Genomic DNA, 19,620 nt, shown 5'->3' on the forward strand with positions numbered 1-19,620 from the left:
TCACCAACGTCCCGCCCGTAAGTCTGAGGGGAATTTCTGAGAAACTCCTGCCGCACTGCAGAAACTATGTCCAAGAAAATGACAGGTTTTTTTTGTCTTGAAATGGCCTAATCCTAATTTAAAAAATGACGACTGGGAACGTTTTGAAAATAGATCAAAAGATGATCAGAGTGAGACTTAAATGGTTTCAGAGCAGACGTTACATCAGGGCTGCCCAATGATCCTCTAGATTTACCCCCCTGCACTTCTCTACCTCAGATGTGTTGAGTCAATCAGAATGAAGAGACAGCTGAGTCAGCTAATCAGCAGTGCAGAGAACTGGAAAACGGGCAGGGTGGTAGCTCTCCAGAACCCGGCCTTACATGTTCCAAACCTTCAGCTTTCACATCAGCACTCTTCACACGTAACTCAAGTTTAATGATCATCTTGGAAAGAGTTTAAAAAACTTCACAATTTAACTACTAATGATTCCTGATTACTCAAATATGGGGCTAAAATCCAACAAATGTTTGTCATTAAGCAACATTTTGTGCCTTCTTCTCATTTGAAAAAATGCAACAGCCGTTCCTCAGTCGATTCTTTATTTAATCAACGTTACATTAAAACTAACATAAATAAACATTTTTTATCAACAAAAGGCACACAGCTCAACTATAAACAAAGCGAACACCTGTACAGTTTGTCTCAAAGAAAACAGATGAACAAAACAAAAGTCTACTGTCTGAACAAGAGCACGCTCCACAAAGAGATGAGCTTCAGCTGACGTGTTGACACAATGCGACAGCGCTGCCGCCGCCGCCGCCGCCAGCGGCGTCGCCTCCAGTCCCGGGTCTTAGCATCAATCCGCACACCTTTTAGTACCTTCAAGAGGAACCGCAGTGAAGGGTGCAAACATGGAAGAAAAAAGAACAAAACAGCAAAGAGCAGCTTCATTTGAATCCTCTGCCAGGAGGTTTACAGTATGCAGATGTCCCTCTGAGGCTCTCGTCCACCGTCTGCGTGAAGAGGCCAAAAATGAATGGCCACAGAATTTGAGATTCAAACACGCAGCATAGAGATTAGTGAGGGAAGGATGTTTTTTTTTTTTTTTTTAAAATGACGTATTGCTCAGAAGCTAGCTGGTCGCTCACTGGAATTTATGACAAGCGGGTCAACGATGACCCGGTTTCTCTATGCAGGCCCCAGACTGCTGATTCCTAAGATTAACCGTAGAGCCAGCTGGTCATTCACATTACTGGCAGGATACTGCCTTGAACAGTGTTTTGTTGGGGAAACAAGTTCATGTCCAGACACACGGCTGAGTTGAACTGCTAATGAGGTTTGTTTTTGTCTCTAAAATAATGTTAATCCTCCTGTGCCCTAAGACGACCCCATCGCTATAACAGTTATCAGAGGGTCCACTCATGAAACAGGCGTTGTCCTTTCCAGTTTTGTCCAGTGGAGTCGGTCCTGCTCTCCCATGTAGTCCAGCCGAACGGCGTGTTTGCAAACACACTCCAGTTTCATCTGTTTACAGCAAACGGGTGGATGAAACCGTTCCAACTGGTTACACTTAAGCAATTTCCAAAACGTCTGCTCCACCCGGCCACCGCCTGGACAGACCACAAACAGACTATAACTTAAGCCTTTGCAACGTAAAGAAGCTGCGTTCCGGTGAAGAGCTTAGATGGCCACTGTGCTGGGAACCTCCTCGTAGTGGATGATAAAGTAAGGGTAGCTCTGGTCATCGTTGAAGATGACATAGATCTGGGGGTCCACCCAGTTGTCCACACAGGAGTCATAAAGGTCACTAGAGGGGTCACGGGGGTTGATGGGAGGAGGCCGTCGCATGGAGGGATTTCCTACTGTGAACCTGAATAAAAAAACACAGCAAAGACAACCTCTGTTATCTTGGTGGAAACACATGGAGGCATGGCAACTTCTAAGTCAACATTTCAGGAAATGTGACGTTCAATCCTTTGAGTGATTTCAAGGACTAATTCGGACAAAAGGCTGTGAGTGTATGCCATGATCCCATGCTGTTAGCATAACTCTTCAAAATTAATGTCACATCTTCAAGATCCATCAGCCTGAGTAACATTTTTCTCATGCATCATGAATAAAGAACACAAAAATGAGCCCATTAGAGACAAAGGCAGAGGCTGGAGTAGAAGTCTGGCTTTTTCTTGATGCCTGTGGAACACATTTAAAGGCTTGACGTGTAGCTATGTGTGTGTGTGTGTGTGGGTGTGTGTGTGTGTGTGGAGAGCAGAACAAAAGTAGTGATGTACGATGCGTCCAGCCAAATCAGCTGTTTTACATATGCAGCTGCAGATTTGACTCGCTCTTAAAGAGATGGGAGCTGCATTGAAGAATAGCATGGCTGAAAGATGGTTTATGGAAAGGAACCTCAGGATTTTCATAATCCAAATGAATGTTGATGGGTTTTGTAAATTTAGTCCAAAAGGAGGGAGCCTGCAGAAAATTGGCCCAAAGAAATGAGTTGTTTATAAGGATGTGTTCAGGGAGAAGAGAACTGTCAAACACCAAACTATACGTTAAACCCGTACAAAACACAAACTAACATACATCTGATCTAGATTAAGCTATGTGACGCATACGTGGAATTGGATCAAAAAAGAGTTTCATAAAGGGGATGAAAACTGGGAAGTTTTTGAAGTTTTTCTCTGTTTTCCCACCAATCATAATGTTGAAAAGGTGGAGTTGTGGCCAGACATGAGTTAGTTAACAGATTTGAATTGAAATTGTGAATTTAATTTACTTTGAGTTCATATCGTGTGCAGTTCAGCTATCATATGGGCTGTAGCCTTTTTTCCATGATAGTGACGCCACCATGTTAGAGCCTATAAACGTGAGTAAGCAGGGATTGGTCCGAGTCAATCTGAGCCAATTAGCGGTGTAACGATTAATCAATGAATTGATTACTATTCTTATGATCCAACCAGATCAGTCTGTTTGAGGCAAGTTGTAAATCAAATGGAATTGACCTAAACAATATTAAAATGGTTTTAAAATGTGAATGGGTTTGACATTAACACTTTTTTACTTGTTTCTTTGTACACATATTTAATTTACTTATTATTATATTATATTATTATCTTGCAAGAAATAGAAGAAATCTGGAAAACTTCACCTGCACTGAAGTGCAGTCACCATGGTTGAGATTTTTTGGCTAAAGATGTCATGGATCGATTTTAGGTCAGTGAATTGGATCGGATGGTTCAAAAGGAACCACTATAGGCTATGAAGCGGATCATCAACCACAAATTACGTATGACACGAATAGAAAAATTGTTTAAATGAATTGTTACACCCCTGGTTTCTATGGTAACCACTCTCGCCAATCAGGAATAGGTTTTTTGGAAGTCCACACCCCTACCACTTTAAAGCAGGTTACATGAAATCTGCCAGTATATACAGTCAGGACCATAAATATTTGGACAGAGACACATTCTTTCTCATTTTGTTTCTGTACATTACCACAGTGAATTTTAAATAAAACAACTCAGATGCCATTGAAGTGCAGACTTTTAGCTTCTATTCCATGGGTTGAACAAAAAGATTGCATAAAAATGTGAAAAAATAAAGCATTTTTTAAACACAATCCCTTCATTTGATGGGTTCGTAAGTGTTTTATTTAAAATTCACTGAGGTAATGTACAGAAACATGTGTCTCTGTCCAAATATTTATGGTCCTGACTGTATCTGGAATAAATTGGACTACAGAAAAAAAATCTAGAAATTACGACTATCAAGAACATATTAAAAGTTATCAGAGCAAGAATTGTTATTCTGACAAAATAAAATGACTGGGTAATAGCAGTTTTTTCGTCAATAGAATTCTATGGGATTTTGGCTTTTTGGAGGCTGTGGGTACTTCCTGTTTGGAATGTGTGAAGGGAGGGGTCACTCAGTCCAGTTCTCTTACACAGTCAATGGTATATACAAATATCTCCATAAAAGAAAATTCATCACAAGAAATGAGAAAATCCCTCAAACCAACCAAAGTGAAGGCTACTTTAATAAGTAGGCCCTGCTAATGTACATTCATTCATTGTATTGATTAGTCTTAATAAAGTACATTTAGAATTTCGGGTGGCATGGTGGACAGGAAGATCTATGTTTGTGATTTTTCAAAGCTGCACATACCTCCCAGTGAGGACTTTGGCCAGGAACATGCAATGGACTCCTTTGGGCGAGCGCTTGGAGAAATTGTGGGAGTAAACCGCTTTGCGAGCAAAGTAGGAACCCTGGCCAAACATGGTGGCGTGTTTCCCGCAGACGCGCGGGTCGAAGTTGTGCTTGCAGATGCCCTCCACCACGTCGGCTGAGGTGCCGTGGAAGAGGTGGCGCTCGCTCAGCAGGCGGTCCATTTCCGACATACGCCTTGACATGTACTCCTTCTTCCTGTTGGATTTGACAGAGATACTGGATCAGAAGTGTGTACTAAAAAGGGGTCACAAGTCATTATGCAGACTTATGCTGAAGGTACATAAGGTGTATGATAACACAGATCGGTTCCCCAGAGCTTGTCTGAGGACTCTACATCCAGTGTAGCGTTTCTATTGATTCATCTTTGTTTGCTTCAAAGCTGCATAGAACTATTGGGGCTTATCAGTCTCCTGAACGTCTCAAACACACCACCTAAGCGTATAGATCAATTAAAGACACAGCGAGGACAGTGTTTTGTGTCAAAGCCTGTGACCCACACATGAACCTCCCTGCTTCAACAACTTGTGACCTGATATCACACATGACCCACTTGCAAACATGCGACTCATTTCCTACACCCCTTACATTTATTGCCAAGCTGCTGAGCTTCCTTTCACGATAACTGACAGTCTCTTGCATGCAGATGCACACAAACCCTGACATGCAAAGAGGCTGTGGGCTTTGCGCTCGCTGCTGAAGTGTGGGAAAGGGAAGCTGACTGACAATTGGTAGGGGGGTATCACTTTCAGAGTTGGTGATAGGCACGCACAGAGACACACACAGACAGTCATTGTGAAACCGTGTGGTACTGGTCGGTGTGGTAGAGTTTTACTGTTTCAGCTTATGGGACCTGTTCTGGGCCAACCACAGCGGTAAGCCTGCAGCGTTCACAAGCGGAACATCATCATCACCAAACATCTCTTCATCTGCTGAGTTCACACACTCCCATCCACTTGTTCTCACGAACCTCAGCACAGCTGCTAATGTTCAGTCTATTTCCCTTCTTTCAAGACTACTGATTTTTTACCTTGTAATGGTAAACAAATCCATGACTGACTGTAATAAACATTCATCTCTGAATTCAACTATCTTATCTTCAGATATGGCAGAACCTCCTGACTATAAACACAAGAATGACACAATGCTACAGCTCATTTAAATGAGTCTATATTCATAAACACTTTCTGTAAAGCATCAAAGTCAAACAGCACATGCACCACAGATCATGTAGAAGAAATTAGCCCACACCAACCAAAAAATAAATAAAAGTCCTCTACATTGTCACGCTCTCACCTCTTGTACTTCTCCCAGAGAAATGGGTTTTGTACTCGCTGGATCTTGATGATCCTGAACTTGGTCTCAGACACCGTCTTGTGGAACAGGCTGTAAACGGTCCTATAGCTGCGGTCTTCCCGAGACACGGGCACCCGCAGGAAGTCCTGGCTCACTGGCATGGGCAGCCACGTTTCTGGAAAAAGGCTGGGTTGGTTGGTGCTTGTTGGTGAAAGAGGCTGCGAGGCCGAGGTATCCATGGGCGTGGAGGCACAAAGGGAGGAGGGGGCGGCGAGAGGAGACGTAGAGAGGCCACCCAAGGTCCTGGAAGAATTGGCAAAAGAAAATGACATTGATTTAGTAAGAGATTTTAGGGTATTGGTCTTAAATTACTAATGTTTGTTGTCTTTAATGTGTAACACAGCAAAAACGAAGACCATTGTTTCAAGAAAAAAATATCTTATTTTCTGTCTTGCAAGAAAAATAGTCTTATCAAGAAGAAATATCATTAAAAAAATATAGAATGTATTTATTAAATAGCGATTCTTGGTCAGACCATTTTTCTTACCTCGTTGGCAAATTTATTTAGCTTATTTAAAGAATGTTGTTAAAAATGTTGGAATTTTGACTTATTTTTAGAGGGCCTGTTTTTGTAATAAACAACTTTTTCTATAAATGCAAATGCAGGAAGGTTCTAATTGTGGTGCCACTTATAGGCCAGTGATTTAACAGATTTAACAAAAAATGATCTAAATTAATTTCAAAATTCCATTTTAAATTAGATCAAGTAGTCCAATTCTCATATCAACAATTAATTAGTTAGTATGGCGTCTTTTCATTGCTTTTCTCCCTTTGTTACAAACTCAAAGGATTCCTATGTGAAACAAACATGACTAACTGTAGCAATAAAGGCTCAACCGTGCTGCAAAAAAGGGGAAAAAAGATAGAAAAGTCACATTTCACCAACTGTCACCCATGACTGCCCTGCACTGCAGGATGCTCAACAGCAGCTGTCAGACACCAGACCCAACAAAAGTAGCATGTGAAAATTAAACCGAGACATCAGACGAGACACTGGGGTGGGGGGTGGTGAAAGGGGGAGGCAGAGACGGGAGAGAGAGAGTGAGGGAAAGGTGGGGAATTAAATGCCAATTGTGGAGCTGTCTCTGAAGTGACAGAAAAAAAAATGATCATGTCTGGCAAACGAGTCAATAACAGTAGTTTGGCTGTCAAGTTATCACGCTCTAAGTGTAAATGCCGTTACCCCTATCAACCGTATCAAAGTGTGCGTCTGCCGGTGTTATCAAGATGTTTTGAGTTTGTGTGACACTTCTTTTCATCTCTTTCTATCCCTTTGTCTCATCTTGTCGCCTCCCCCCACCCTTCAAATCGATGCTTCTATTCCCTGTGAGCTTTAAGAAGATCAAGAAGTCTGCTGTGGGAAACAAATGTGAAATAGAAAAGTGTCGATAACAGAGGCGTGATGGAGTTGGGCAGAATATTCTGAAAAGGAGAAAGATAGCAAAGATAGAAGAGGGGGGAACAGCTGAAAAAATCATTGGGGGGAGCAGAGGAAAGTACCAATCAAGCTAATGACCTCAATCACTAAGTCAAGCACAGATTGTTCCAGAAGGACACCGTTTTAAACACTGTAATAATTGACATGTATAATACAAAGTGAAAAACAAGCGTGCCTCTCAAACTGGAGGGTTTTATGGTTCCCCTCTCTGAGTCTGACTTTCTGTTCCCGTTATGTAACTGTGATCAGATAAAGTGATTCACCCCATGAACAAAACCCTCCATGCAACTCCAGTTCCCTGCAGTAATGGTTCACACTCATCAGCTTGGCTGTGCTGCAATCCGAGTCTGGAAACCATTTAGGCTTCCCCGGATGCTCTCCCCATCACCCTCTCTTTGGTTTTTTTCTTGTGCGTTTTGTTGTCTCCATCCAGTCTTCCTGTGTTCCGGGCTCCATTTTGCTTACTAGACTCTCCTGGTCGGGTAGGAACAGGCCCGTTCTAGCATTAGTTCTGCATGAGGAAACTGGCAGGACAATACTGCAACAGACTGCTCGGCACATGGAGTGAAAAAGAAAAGCTGCAAGTGGGGTGTAATGACTCCACTCACTTCCAATCTGCTACCACTTGTTTCAAGTAAAAGCCTAAAAGTGCTATAAGGCAGATCACTCCACTGTTATTAGGGCAAGTTGAAAGGCCCTGACTAAAATAGCAAATTCAATCACATACAGAGGCTTATCTCAGAAAAATACTATTCTGTGCATTGGGGGCATTGTCATTTTTTTTCTTGGCTTATTGCATTTGCCCCATTATCTCATCCTCCACCTGTTCGTATCCAGCGGCCTTTATTTCAGACAGGACAACCTCCTGTGTATCAGCAGCTCGGTGTGACTCGCCAACAATCTGAGCTGCAAAGTGTTAATGTGCTTTTCAAGCTTAGCTCCAACTGCCAGTGTGCAGCGGCGCTGAATGGATCAAAGGTAGATGTAGTGTTCGAAGGCTTTCGAGTATTCAGCCCTGACTGTGACATTGGCATCCTGTACCAGCCTCAGTGTGCCGGCATATCTCCAAACACAAATGTGCAAAGAACAGGCAGATCTGAGAGGAGACAGAGTGTCACGTGCTGGAGAGCCAACTTTTTGAGTGTGTTTCATTGAAGTGTTGCCAGGAACCATAAGTCAGGTGAAACACAAAGCCTATTTTTAATAATCGAGAGATGCATGATGTCCTGTTTTATAACAAGTGTGCAGCAGGTCAGCAACTAATGTGAAAATGTATCAAATAATTGGTTGGCCCTAACCTAACCTCTACCTTTGAAGCCTTTCTGAAAGACAATCAACACAGAAAGATTTCAATATCATTTGTTTATTATATTGTCAAAAGACAAGCTTCAATTAAGCCAGATCATCTTGTTTTTCAAAAGTTAAATACTCCATCTTCTAGTTCTATGTTACGAAAAGTTTAACTTATTAAGTGTAAATGAGACCTGGACTGAGTAACCCCTTCCCCCTGGCATTCCAAACAGGAAGTACCCACAGGTTCCAAGAAGCCAAAATCCCATAGACTTCTATTGGGAAATAAACAGCTATTCCTCAGTCATTCTATCTGTTGGAATAGGCATTCTTGCTGTGTTGCCATTTTTAACATGTACTTGCCAATCCTACATGTTTCCATAATTTTTATTGTAGTACAAGTTAATTAATTTATAAACTGGCCAATCAGATGCCTAAATAAAAGTATGAAGTGCCTGCTGACCCCTTATGTCCAACTTTCGAAAGGTTTGATTGATAAATTCTCCCAAGTTCACTTTCAAGTGAGAAAGGCTACAGCTTATTTCATAAGCCACTACACCAGCTGGTAATGCTAAAGCTCTGACACAACCAACAACATGTTCTAAACCAGTGTTTTTCAACCTTTTTTGAGCCACGGCACACTTTAACCTTGACAGCATTCAAAAATTTAAAAAAAGGAGAAACTCATCGTCTGAATTGATCTACAGTCCCTCCACAATCTCACATGCATTTTTTGTGATAATTGTGGCAGAAAAAGCTGGAAGCTGCAGCTGTTTTTTCTAAAAGATGTAATAAAAGTTAAGTTAAAAGATTTAAAACTGTTTGATGTGTGTTCGTTGTGGTTTCAAGACGGTTAACAAGGACGACTCGTGCGCTGAGACGCTGTCACTTTAACCCAATGCATCATGGGAGATGTAGTGCAAAATCACTAAATCGCGGTACCGTCATTCTTATCAAAATGTCTTTAATAGAATCAAATAAACACAAAGAAAAAAGTATTTTACGATCTTTCATATTCCTAACAACTCAGTGTTTTATTAGGGCCTGTTTGGATGAACACAGAGCTGAAATCCTGGAGATGGGAAATATTGTTAGATCAGTTAATGAGGGCAATTTCCCACGGCAAACCTGACCATCTCCGTGCCGCGGCACACTGGTTGAAAAACACTGTTTTAGACCCTCACTCAACAATGTTCAACTCCCAACCATCAACAAGCGGTAAAAATGGATAGAGAATTAGTTTTGTGTACTCACTGTAGATGTGGTGTAAGCATCACAGAGGACATGAACATGGGCCGCTTCTTGATCTGACGCCGGAATCCAAAGACTGCGTTCTGCTGGAAGCCCTCTATGATGTTGAGGATGTACTGGTTCTGTAGAGTAATGAATCGCACTTCTTTAAGACCTCTTGAACTCGCCTCTTCTATGAGTTTTACCACCGGCTGCAAATGAGAAGAAGATATAATAAGTTAAGTTAAGTTTTCCAGGAAAACGACCAGTGAATTCTTATTCTACAGATAGAGAGGGGGTGTGGTGCAGTTGCTGATGGCAGCCAAAACAGGACGAAAACTGTAACATATAAAATTGCCACATAGATTTAAAGTCGCTAAATGGTTTCCTTTCTGGTGAAATGAATTGCAGTTGCAGTAAGCTGACTCGCAAAGGGGGATTACATCATGTTCACAAGTGACTATGCGCCTCTAAATGATTCGATCAAAGTGGCCACACAATTGACCAGAGTGGGCAAAGTTAATGCGTCTGGCCTCATTTCCTGGGCATCCATGCAAACAAACACAAGCACATGAAAGCAGACAGTGGCTCACCTCGGAGTATTCCCTCCAGCCAAAATTGTCTCTGCAGTAGTACTTCCACACTGTGTGACAGCTGGGTGTGGGGTTTGGGGTTGTTGCAGGCACGGGGAGAGGGCTGGGGGGAGTAGTCAGCCGCCGAACACAGTCAAACTCGAGGTCACACACTTGCATTGTCCCAAAGTTTAGGGTAAACACTCGGCCCCTGAAAGATAGAGGTAAAGTCATTGAATCAGCCGAAAGACAAAACGCTGCAGTTAGCGGTTGAACGGCAATCTCGCTCACATCCCGCTAACATGCAGCTGTGACATGGTGACCTTGTTAACTGGTATTTATATTTCAATCAGCAGCCATGTGACCAAGCATATGGCTGCTGATAGAACCTTAATTCAACCCATGTGCCCTGGAGCAAGACGACCAAATCGCCAGTTGCACAAACAGAATGACTCATACAGGATGACAGCTTTCCATGAAAAACAAAGACATGACTTTCATGAGACATGTAATATGAAAATAAAAGGAAACAAGAGAAATAAGTTCATACAGAAAGCCAGAATGACTAAATGGCTCTTCAAAAGCAAAAACAGATCACTGGCAAAGAGATTACACTGATTTGTAAATTAATCGGATAAAAAGCGGACTTCGACAGAATGTATTGCCTCTCTTGTTCGCCCAGTGTAACATGAAGGTATGGCAATTAAACAGATTATAAAATTGAGGGAATTGGTTGCTTTCCGACGATTATGAGAGAATCTGCAGTTGGGTGTGGTACTATGTACTAATATTTCAGATGATTTCAGATCCATCTGTTATATGAATAAAAAAGATGCATACCATCATCAAGTACAAACAGTCTCAACATGTTGTGCCTCAGAAATGTATTTTATGTAGGACTGTGAGATCATGTATCACTCTTCACATCATTCCTCTATTCCGCCTCTGGGAAATCGTTTCTGGGTCAGCTATAACACGTGAACATATGCACTATACACTGACATGCTGATGTACGGAAGTCAAGCGTAGGTTAGGCTCTCAAAGACACCCACAAGTCACACAAATTCCAAAAGAGAATACAAAACAGACCCAAACACAAACTGACACGTGCTGGATGTCTACAAAGGAGCTTCTGTCTTGGGTGTAAATATGAAACAAGCAGGTTTTAAGACGTTCAATACCTAAAACAGAGAGACGCTAAGCTAGAGGAGCACTGACGCCTCGTCTTAGAATGAGTACACGGTAAACAAGAATTCAGCTTTCTGTACCGTAAGTGTAATTGCCGGTTACTAAGGTTGCAAGCTCACAGATTCAAAGACGGCACACGTTGGCTACTGTCAGGAGGATAATTAAAACCGCCTGAGTCATATTTTAAAACCTTACAGAAAAATGCTCTTATGAATAGTATTTTCTCACACTATATTTACAGTCAGTGTTTCTGCTAAGTCATAGCAGGACTGTATCTCTAAGAGGAAGTGAAACGAGAGCTTGCTCACTGAGCACGTGCAGAAACAAAACAGTAACTGAGGAATAAGTTACAGATTATTATCTGCTAAGCAGAAAACCAGAACAACAAGGCAGGTAGATAAATGCTCGTGTTTACAGGAGTTTCTGTTCTGTATCTAACTAACCGGTGTTCTGGTTTCATGAGAAGAAAAAGCACAAGTATTAAATTTGAAGTGAAGTGAGCAACAAAAGAGAAAAACAGAAGAGAAACGATGCATGGCAGGGATGCAGGAAACAGAAAATGTAAAAACAAATTAACTGGCAAAAACAGAACTTCTTCTGCTTTATCTCTGAACAACTCGTTCTCTTCTGTGCACTGTGTTTGCTTAATTGGAGTCATAAGAAAAAGAATCGTACACCCCTTCCGCAGGTCTAAGGCTTCATGAGTCAAAACCTGATAAAAAAAAAAGGCAAAAGCACCTGGTCTTTATCAGGTTGGAAAATCAGGAGAACACAAACTGACATTAGCAATAAAACATGACACACTAGGCTGGGTCATCTTTTCTGAACAGCTAATACAACCGGCCTCAGAACAACCACCTTTAGCAGCAAATTAGTTTACAAATTGAAAGCTTTTATTCGCTGTGAGTAATAAAAGCTCAGGATAATCATGAGGTAGAGCTCACATGAGGTTTTATTTACTGATCTTTGAGAACTAATAAGAAAAGGAATATTTTTTATGACCTGGTACTTAAATCCTTGGTAGTTCAATAGAGTCTACTCTCAATTTTTCCCGTCATGTCATTGCACTGGTTCTTGTTTTATTGCTTCTTCCATTATCTCGACAAATCTATGTTCTGTGTTTTCTGTGTGGGGAGGAATGTGCATGTTGTGCACCTGCATAGTCCCTTCTCTCAGTGCAGAACAGTTTCTACTAGCAACAGCTTGTTATGGCGACAAAAGATTATGTGTGCGTGTGTGAAACTCTCCTCTGACTTATGATGCATGCACAAATATTCACGTTTTAATATGAGGAAGTTACAATAAGCCTCTCTGAGTAATAATCTTTACTGTATCTCTCACTTTGGTTTCCCTATGCCATTAAAATCCTTTCAGACAATGACTTGCAAAGCTTCCCAACCTACATTGGCACTGTTCTAAAAATAAAATTCCACCAGTTAAATTAAGCAAAAGGAGATTCTGGGTTTTCAAGTCAAAAAGTTGGAAAGGCATGCAAGAACTTCCTGTTTGGCAAGATCAGGGAACATGTTAGAAATGTTGAACTCTTTAAAAAATATACGGATTTGCAGAAAAAGCTCAGACAGCAAATTCCAAATCTGATTGGGAGAAATGGACCTAAGTACAGCAGCATACACATAAACAAAAACAAACCCTTAAAGATGTGATAGATGGATTTATAAAAATAGAAAATGTCACAGTAGTGTCAAAATTACTTATAAATAATGTCAAAACATAGATATAGACTTTTCGCTTTTCTATGGCCAACCAAACAAGAACCCGCATTCCTTCATCAGCTACGCCACTGAAAACGTCACAAACAAAAAAAAAAGATTAGAGGCAGTCACACACAAGCAGAAACACATTCTTTGAGCAGATTCGTGTACACACATGAAAAAACGTATCCAGCCACGCCTTGATAAGTCAGTCAGTCAGTCAACCAAATCTGCTGACAAAGGCCTTTCTCACACTCCACCTCATTGATGTCATAGGCTAGCCCCATTTGCTCATGTTGGCCTTGCTGACTTTCTGGTGTTCCTCATCTGAATCTTGTTCTGCGGCTCTGAAGAACGATAGTCAAAAAGAAATCTTATAAACAGAAAACAGGATCTGCTGACTCTTGCATGTCCCGAGCTGTTCCTGTAAGTTTCTACCCGTCTTTGTAATAAAGCTTGGAGCTCAGGGGACCGCGTCCCTGAACCCTTTAACCCCGTGTTAAGATAATCTGACAGCACAAATTAAACAAGGACACAAAGCACAAAGCAAAGATAAACAAGTAGAGGGAACGACAAATTATTAACACATAGGAACAATTAAACACATATTTACACTTCTCTGCTCATTGAATCCACAAACAACAAGAGATGAAAAGAACTACAACACATTTAAGGGATTAAGAACCCACTCCAATGAAAGTTGTTTTGTCAACATGTTCTTATAGCATTTTTCTCAAGAGTATTTTTTATTCAAAACATTGTGAATCAGAAGCAGACGAAAGAATGCCGTTTGAAAAAGTTTGTAGTTGTTACCTACAAGGACCAGACGCTCCCCACTCTGCTTCATTCTGATGCATCCACTTGCAGACGACTACATCAATGTACGTTTTTATTTCCTCATCTGAGATGGCATCTGGCTGAAAACTGTACGGCTGGATGGCTCCAGTATTGGTCACATTGTCCCAGAGTAAGCCTGCCCTCATTTCCCATCAATCCTTACTAAAAGTGGATGCATCAGAATGGAGTGGAGCAATTTATTTATTTTTTGCCTAAAACTCTGCCATCATCATTAAAAGACCAATGAGAACACTTTGATAAGTAAAACGATGATCAGAGTGGGACTTTAAAAGTGAGTGCAGCAAAAACAACAGAATGAGATACAATTGAAGGCGAAAAAAGCAATAAAAAGGATTTAGTAAGTACAGGATTAAGGAAAAAAGGAGGGATGAACGTCAAACTACAGACAGGACCTTGTTCCATTGGTTCATAGCGTGAGCTGTGTGATAAGCCCAACAAACACTACGTGCACACACCCAGGCTGCATAGGATGCACGCCTTCCTGAAATCTACACCGTGCATATTTTCATTTTGCTCTAGGTAACGAGGTAGCACACAATCTCCTGTGATATAAACACAAAGGCACACACATAGGTGTCAGGTCACTCTGCCCTTGGTACTCACAGCTTAGTGACTTTTTATGCCGGTTAATGACAAGCGACGCTTTTATCGCATGGCTGACAAAAGAATCTGTCCCTAATCCGCACATTCAAATTATGAGAGTGCCCTCATAGCTATGTAAAGATAAAAACTAGGTCCTAAAGCGAGCCCTTCTGAAGAGGAAACCAACATGACTGACAATGTTTTATTACCGTAAATTAAATATATCATAAAGTACTGAAACCAACCACAGGGTATATATTCATACAGAATACACAAACTGGTTTAACAAAGAACATCTTGGAAAAAGATTACTACAGTATATGACTGTATGACACTTCTCCCTCCTGCTGAGTTCATGACTAACATGGATTAGTAAAACTCCTATTCCGGCTTATCATATGGATAGGATTAACCTGAGCTATGGCTCATACACACATGGAGAGAGCTCACACTCATGTGTGTGCTCTGCTATACAGGAGTGCATAATCAGATACAGATACTATTTTCTATCCACTCTTCCTGCACCGCACACCAAACATGGCCGTTGCCATACCGACAACAGAGCCTCTTAAGTCATCTGCTGCTCTTTAGATCACTGAGGCTGTCATCATTTGGGTCATGGTAACTGCTGTGATGCCTTCTTTTTTAATGTCGCGTTCGTGGTCTCGCATGCATGAAAAAACAAGCTGTGTTTCTAAAGAGAAATATCAAGAGAGCGCTGTCACACAAGCAGCACAACACAAAGCTTTGTGGAGCTGAACAACCAGGATAGGGTTTGTTTGGCTTATTCCACAGGCTGTAAGGAAGCCCGAAGTAAATAAAAAGTTTAAAAACTCTGTGTCAGCATATCACAATGCCAAACAAACACAAAATGCTTACAAAAGGGGAGCTGAGAGAAGCCAAACCTTTTTTTTTTTAAAGTCCCAACTCTTGTAACTGATCAGCAATACAATCTAATTTTTTGGCTTATAAATTTGAGGCGCACAACTAAACCTAACAAGAATTCCTGCAGCACAAACTAACAATTCAAAATAAAGACAGTGACTCCAAAAAAATCAATAAAGGTCAAATTTGGTAGGAGAAATGTTTTCTGGCATTTCTAGTTTCAATGGCACTTTCGGTTCCGGGTTCCAAACCGATCCAGCCTGACTGTGTGAGATTTGCCCTCAAAAAGCTTCTGAAAAATCTGGGTTGGCTCACCAGGTGCATATCCTGTTTGTGAAGCAATGTGCACTTTGAGTTTCAGCTCAATATACAAGCCAACAAGTCAAACAGACGCATCCATACTCTGACTAACCTGTGTGCGTCAACTTAATCATAAACAACGACAAACACACACACACTGTGGCTCAAAGGCAACACGTGTAATTGAAGGTGTCGATGCAGCTGATATAATGTCATAGTGCTGTGTTTGTCCTGAACTTTCCTTTTAAATTAAAGTGACAGAAATTGCATAGATTGCTTTGAAGAGGGGAGTGTTTTAGCAGCAAGTACCGTAAATGAGAATATTGATCGAATATCACAACCCGTGTTCAGATTTTAGGTCATAAAAATTGAACGCTCTCATTGTGTGCGAGTGGTCATGTGTAAACATGCTTGCATGCGACAGTTTCAGAGGAAGCACTACATGCTCCTTCACGCCCCCCCCACCCATTGAGGTTTTCCAAATGCTTGCATGAGTGTGTGTTCATCTACTGCGAGATAGTGAAAGGGAGGTTTATCTCTGTCCCTAAAAGGCGTGCGTGTTAGCACAGCACGCCACTTAGCTTCCTACTGCAGTCTTTTCGTGCAAGTGTCTGCATGACAAAGTGCGTGCGTGCGTGCAGCTGCACACCATAACCGTGCATGTTTACGACTGAGGGGAGGAGAGCTGCCAAGTGCGGCTGTGTCACTGACCACACAGCTCAACGGTGGGTCAGGGAGGTTCACTGCTTTCGGTCATGAGGGCTGTAAATTCGGCTTCGCTTGACGGCACAGCCAATCACACGGCTGCGTTTGGGAGCAGGGAAATACAGGAAATAGATAACAGATATCGGAACTGGGAGATGGAGTGCCAGGGCATGAAAGCTGCTCAAACAAAGAGTGTGCACATTAACTAGAAGGCACGTGAAGGCCAAACAGGCCCAGCATTCACACTCACACTGCTCTTGAAAACAAACAACAGGCTTAATAGGTCGGCCATCAGCAAGTGCAGAACAGCTGCAGAGCCTGTGCTTTCAGTTTGTAAGGAGAGGTGAAAACAAAAAAGGGAACTCGGCCTAAGATATCCTTTTATTAACACCCTAAACTAAAGGTGGCTGAGGCTAACAAAGATCCTTACTTCACGTTTGTTACCATGTATGCATCTCAATTGACCACAACGCCACATTTCCCATCCTACTCAGCTGTGTAAGACTTGTTCTACTCCAATTAATGCTAATACAGAGAAAATAAAACTGCTAGATTGTGGTTTCATTTCCCTGTTTAAGGCGAAGGATTTGAAAGTGACGTTTCCTACATACACAATGCACGAATCAAAATCAGATGCTGGTTTTAACCATGGACACGCACACGGACATTGTTGGACAGCACACTAATGACAGTGAAGGTACTTACTGAGTTTTAAGCCTAGCGTGCTCAGTGTCCGGGTTGCAATACAGTCTCTCCAGTTGTTCCTGGGAGTCGTCTGCTATGCTCTGCCATGTCTGACTGCTGCTCTTGCGTATCTGCCAGTGGTATGGCAAGACAGTGTGGTGGTGGGCACAGTCATTGCCATAAGCGCACTGTCCTTGAAGAAAATCCACACAAATGTCCACTGAGTCTGCCTGGTGTGTGTGATACTGGAGCTGAGTGAGGAGCTCAAAAACCAGGTCCAGGGAGGCCTCCTCGCTTTTATCCTGAAATAGCGCTCCTTTGACAGGCTGTTGCAGGAGGAGCGGATGAGGGTCCTGGATTCCAGTGCAGTCTTTGACTGGAAGATTCCCACCAACAGAGGCTAAGAGTTCTTTGTTTTTGATGGATTCTTCTTGATGAGAAACCTTGGGTGCAACTATGGGAGGTATATTCCTTCCTGGGGGTGTATTTGTCTCTGTGGCACCCACCACTCCAAGGCCGGGTTTCAGTTGAAAGCAGTCGGCGGTAGAATCGGCCACCTTGGGACGCTCTCCCCGCCGCTCCGTCTCTTCCAGCTCTGCAGTAGTATCAGCTATTTCCACATCAACATCCTGACTCATTAAGCCGGTCACTGCTGCTGCAGCTGTGGCGTCTTCAGTAGCTCCTGGGTCTTTCAGGCACACCTGCCCCACACAGCTCTGCTTCACCACAGCGGCCGCACACAGATTTCCAGGCGTCCGGCCTGGCTGGCTCCGGGGAACAAATACCATGTCTCCGGGGACCAGCGTGTCCGTGCTCAGCAAACTGGACAGTATAGGATCCTCCAGAGCATGATGCAGGCATTTGGCATCCAATTTCCTCTGTTTCTTCTTGAAATAAGGTTTCACCAGAGGTATTTTGTCTCGTAACCCCATGATCGGCTGTTCCGGGAAATCTTCCCCTTCGTCCACGTTTAAACTCATATCCAGGGAGATCCCAGTTGTAACACTGTCTGCGGATTTCTGGAGTATGTGCAAAGTTTTATCCATGATCTCCCCTTTAAAGCCCCGCAATCCTGAAAAACAAAAACAAAAGTAAAGGTAGTCATAAAAAGGTAACTGCTAGCATCCCATAATCTGTTTCCACAGTGAAGTCACGCTGGCGAAAAAGAGCAGTGATTAATATGTTGCTAGGCAAGCTATTATGCCATACAGTCACTATCAAAACACTCCTTTCCCTTCCAGGAAAACAAAAAAACCATTGCTCCGTCCTTATGCGCTGAAACGAAACACCCCCACCAGCAGCGAGAACGGTAGACTGGTGTGACTCCAGGGTCAGGCCTGCAGGAGTAACTGGAGCAGCAGTCACCACAGCGATCTGTTGCCACAAACACATTAGTCTTTGTCGGAATATTACAGGAACAGCCTGTTTCGCCAACTGGGAAGAAGGGAAGGTTGGAGAACAATTACCTAATCCTGCAGCAGAGACGTTACAACCTCCAGATTAATCATATTAGGAGGACATGTAATATCACTTTGTCGGGTATTTTTTGTTTTTCTTCTCTGGTCTCTGCTAACGTCATGCCCGCAATTACAGCTGCGTATCCGCACGGTAGCGATAGGATCATCCGCGTAACAACCCCCCTCTCCGCCGCCACCACCTCTCTCTCTCCCAGGACTATATTTTGATCACGGGAGTCCGATACGCAGCCCCCGCCGTCTACGTGCCGCTCACATCGCCGCTCGAGCAAGTTTGCACGTAGGCTACAGTTGACACACTCGACGGCACGCGCACACTTGAGCGGCGGGGGAGAAGAGACAAACGGGGCTCGCGCACTTAAACCCAACGATATTTTTTTTAAACAACTACGGGAGCTCGTTGGCTTCAAACGTTCCCAAATAGCAGGGTTTTTTTTCTTTTTTTACAGCGCAGCCTCTTAAATTGTGATCTATCAACAGACCAACAGCTTTGTCTTCATGACAAAACCCCTACCTGAGCGAGAAAAGCCACCCCTCTTCGACAGATTTCGACACTCTTTGGTGGGTAGAATCCAGTGTGTACATCGGCGAAGCTTCGTTTCCAGTCTTTTAGTCCGTTGGGGGCTACAGGTTCGTCCACTTCGGCAGCTCGTGTCCCGCTGCTCCCCCCGCCGCTCTCATCCTCCGTCTCTAGTTCATACTGGTCAGGACTCTCTTTGTATTCTTGTACGGGACAAGAAAGCGCCGCAACGGAGGGAGCACGAAACGACAAAGACGGGAAAGCTGGGCTGCTCGACTCCCGGCTCCGCACTGCCAGGCCCCGCCCCCGTAACCTGTCAGGGGCGGGGCTTCGGGTTAAACAGGAGAGAGAGAGAGAGAGAGAGAGAGAGAGAGAGAAAGAGAGAGAGAGAGAGAGAGAGAGAGAGAGAGAGAGAGAGAGAGAGAGAGAGAGAGAGAGTCGTCTGGCGGTGATGGAAGGAAGCTGCACTGGAGCGTGGGGCGCGCGCAGGGGCGGCCATACTGGAAACGCTTCAGAAGAGCGCCTCTCGTACTCATAATGACTAAGCAAGGAGAATCTAGTGAGCCCATGTCTTAACATTAAAAAAAAATAAAATATGTCTCGTTCCCACAAATAA

The 19,620-nt window shown here is 42.8% G+C and overlaps 1 protein-coding gene across 2 annotated transcripts; it reads right to left on the bottom strand.

The window, feature by feature from the left end:
- Nucleotides 1-564: 564 nt before the first annotated feature.
- Nucleotides 565-19,307, bottom strand: tiparp (TCDD inducible poly(ADP-ribose) polymerase). Of its 2 annotated transcripts, none has more exons than XM_004075883.4 (7): nt 18,999-19,307; nt 17,031-18,081; nt 10,117-10,306; nt 9,548-9,735; nt 5,506-5,808; nt 4,150-4,407; nt 565-1,852 (listed from the first exon to the last, which is right to left on the bottom strand). In XM_004075883.4, the coding sequence occupies exons 2-7, from the start codon at nt 18,053-18,055 to the stop codon at nt 1,663-1,665; spliced, it is 2,154 nt and encodes a 717-aa protein (XP_004075931.1). In that variant the 5' UTR covers nt 18,056-18,081; nt 18,999-19,307; the 3' UTR covers nt 565-1,662. The 2 variants fall into 2 exon arrangements, with proteins under 2 accessions (XP_004075931.1, XP_020564088.1); XM_020708429.2 differs by lacking the exon at nt 18,999-19,307 and adding an exon at nt 18,476-18,740.
- Between the last annotated feature and the right edge of the window lie 313 nt (nt 19,308-19,620).

This window comes from Oryzias latipes, chromosome 13 (assembly GCF_002234675.1).
Source record: "Oryzias latipes chromosome 13, ASM223467v1".
In the NCBI taxonomy this organism is placed as follows: domain Eukaryota; kingdom Metazoa; phylum Chordata; class Actinopteri; order Beloniformes; family Adrianichthyidae; genus Oryzias; species Oryzias latipes.

Coding starts and splice junctions, on each gene's coding strand:
- tiparp (XM_004075883.4), bottom strand. CDS start 18,055: ATGGATAAAACTTTGCACATACTCCAGAAATCCGCAGACAGTGTTACA. Junction 9,736..10,116: donor GCTGGAGGGAATACTCCGAG/GTGAGCCACTGT, acceptor TCTCATTTGCAG/CCGGTGGTAAAACTCATAGA. Junction 1,853..4,149: donor GCCAAAGTCCTCACTGGGAG/GTATGTGCAGCT, acceptor TTTTTTATTCAG/GTTCACAGTAGGAAATCCCT.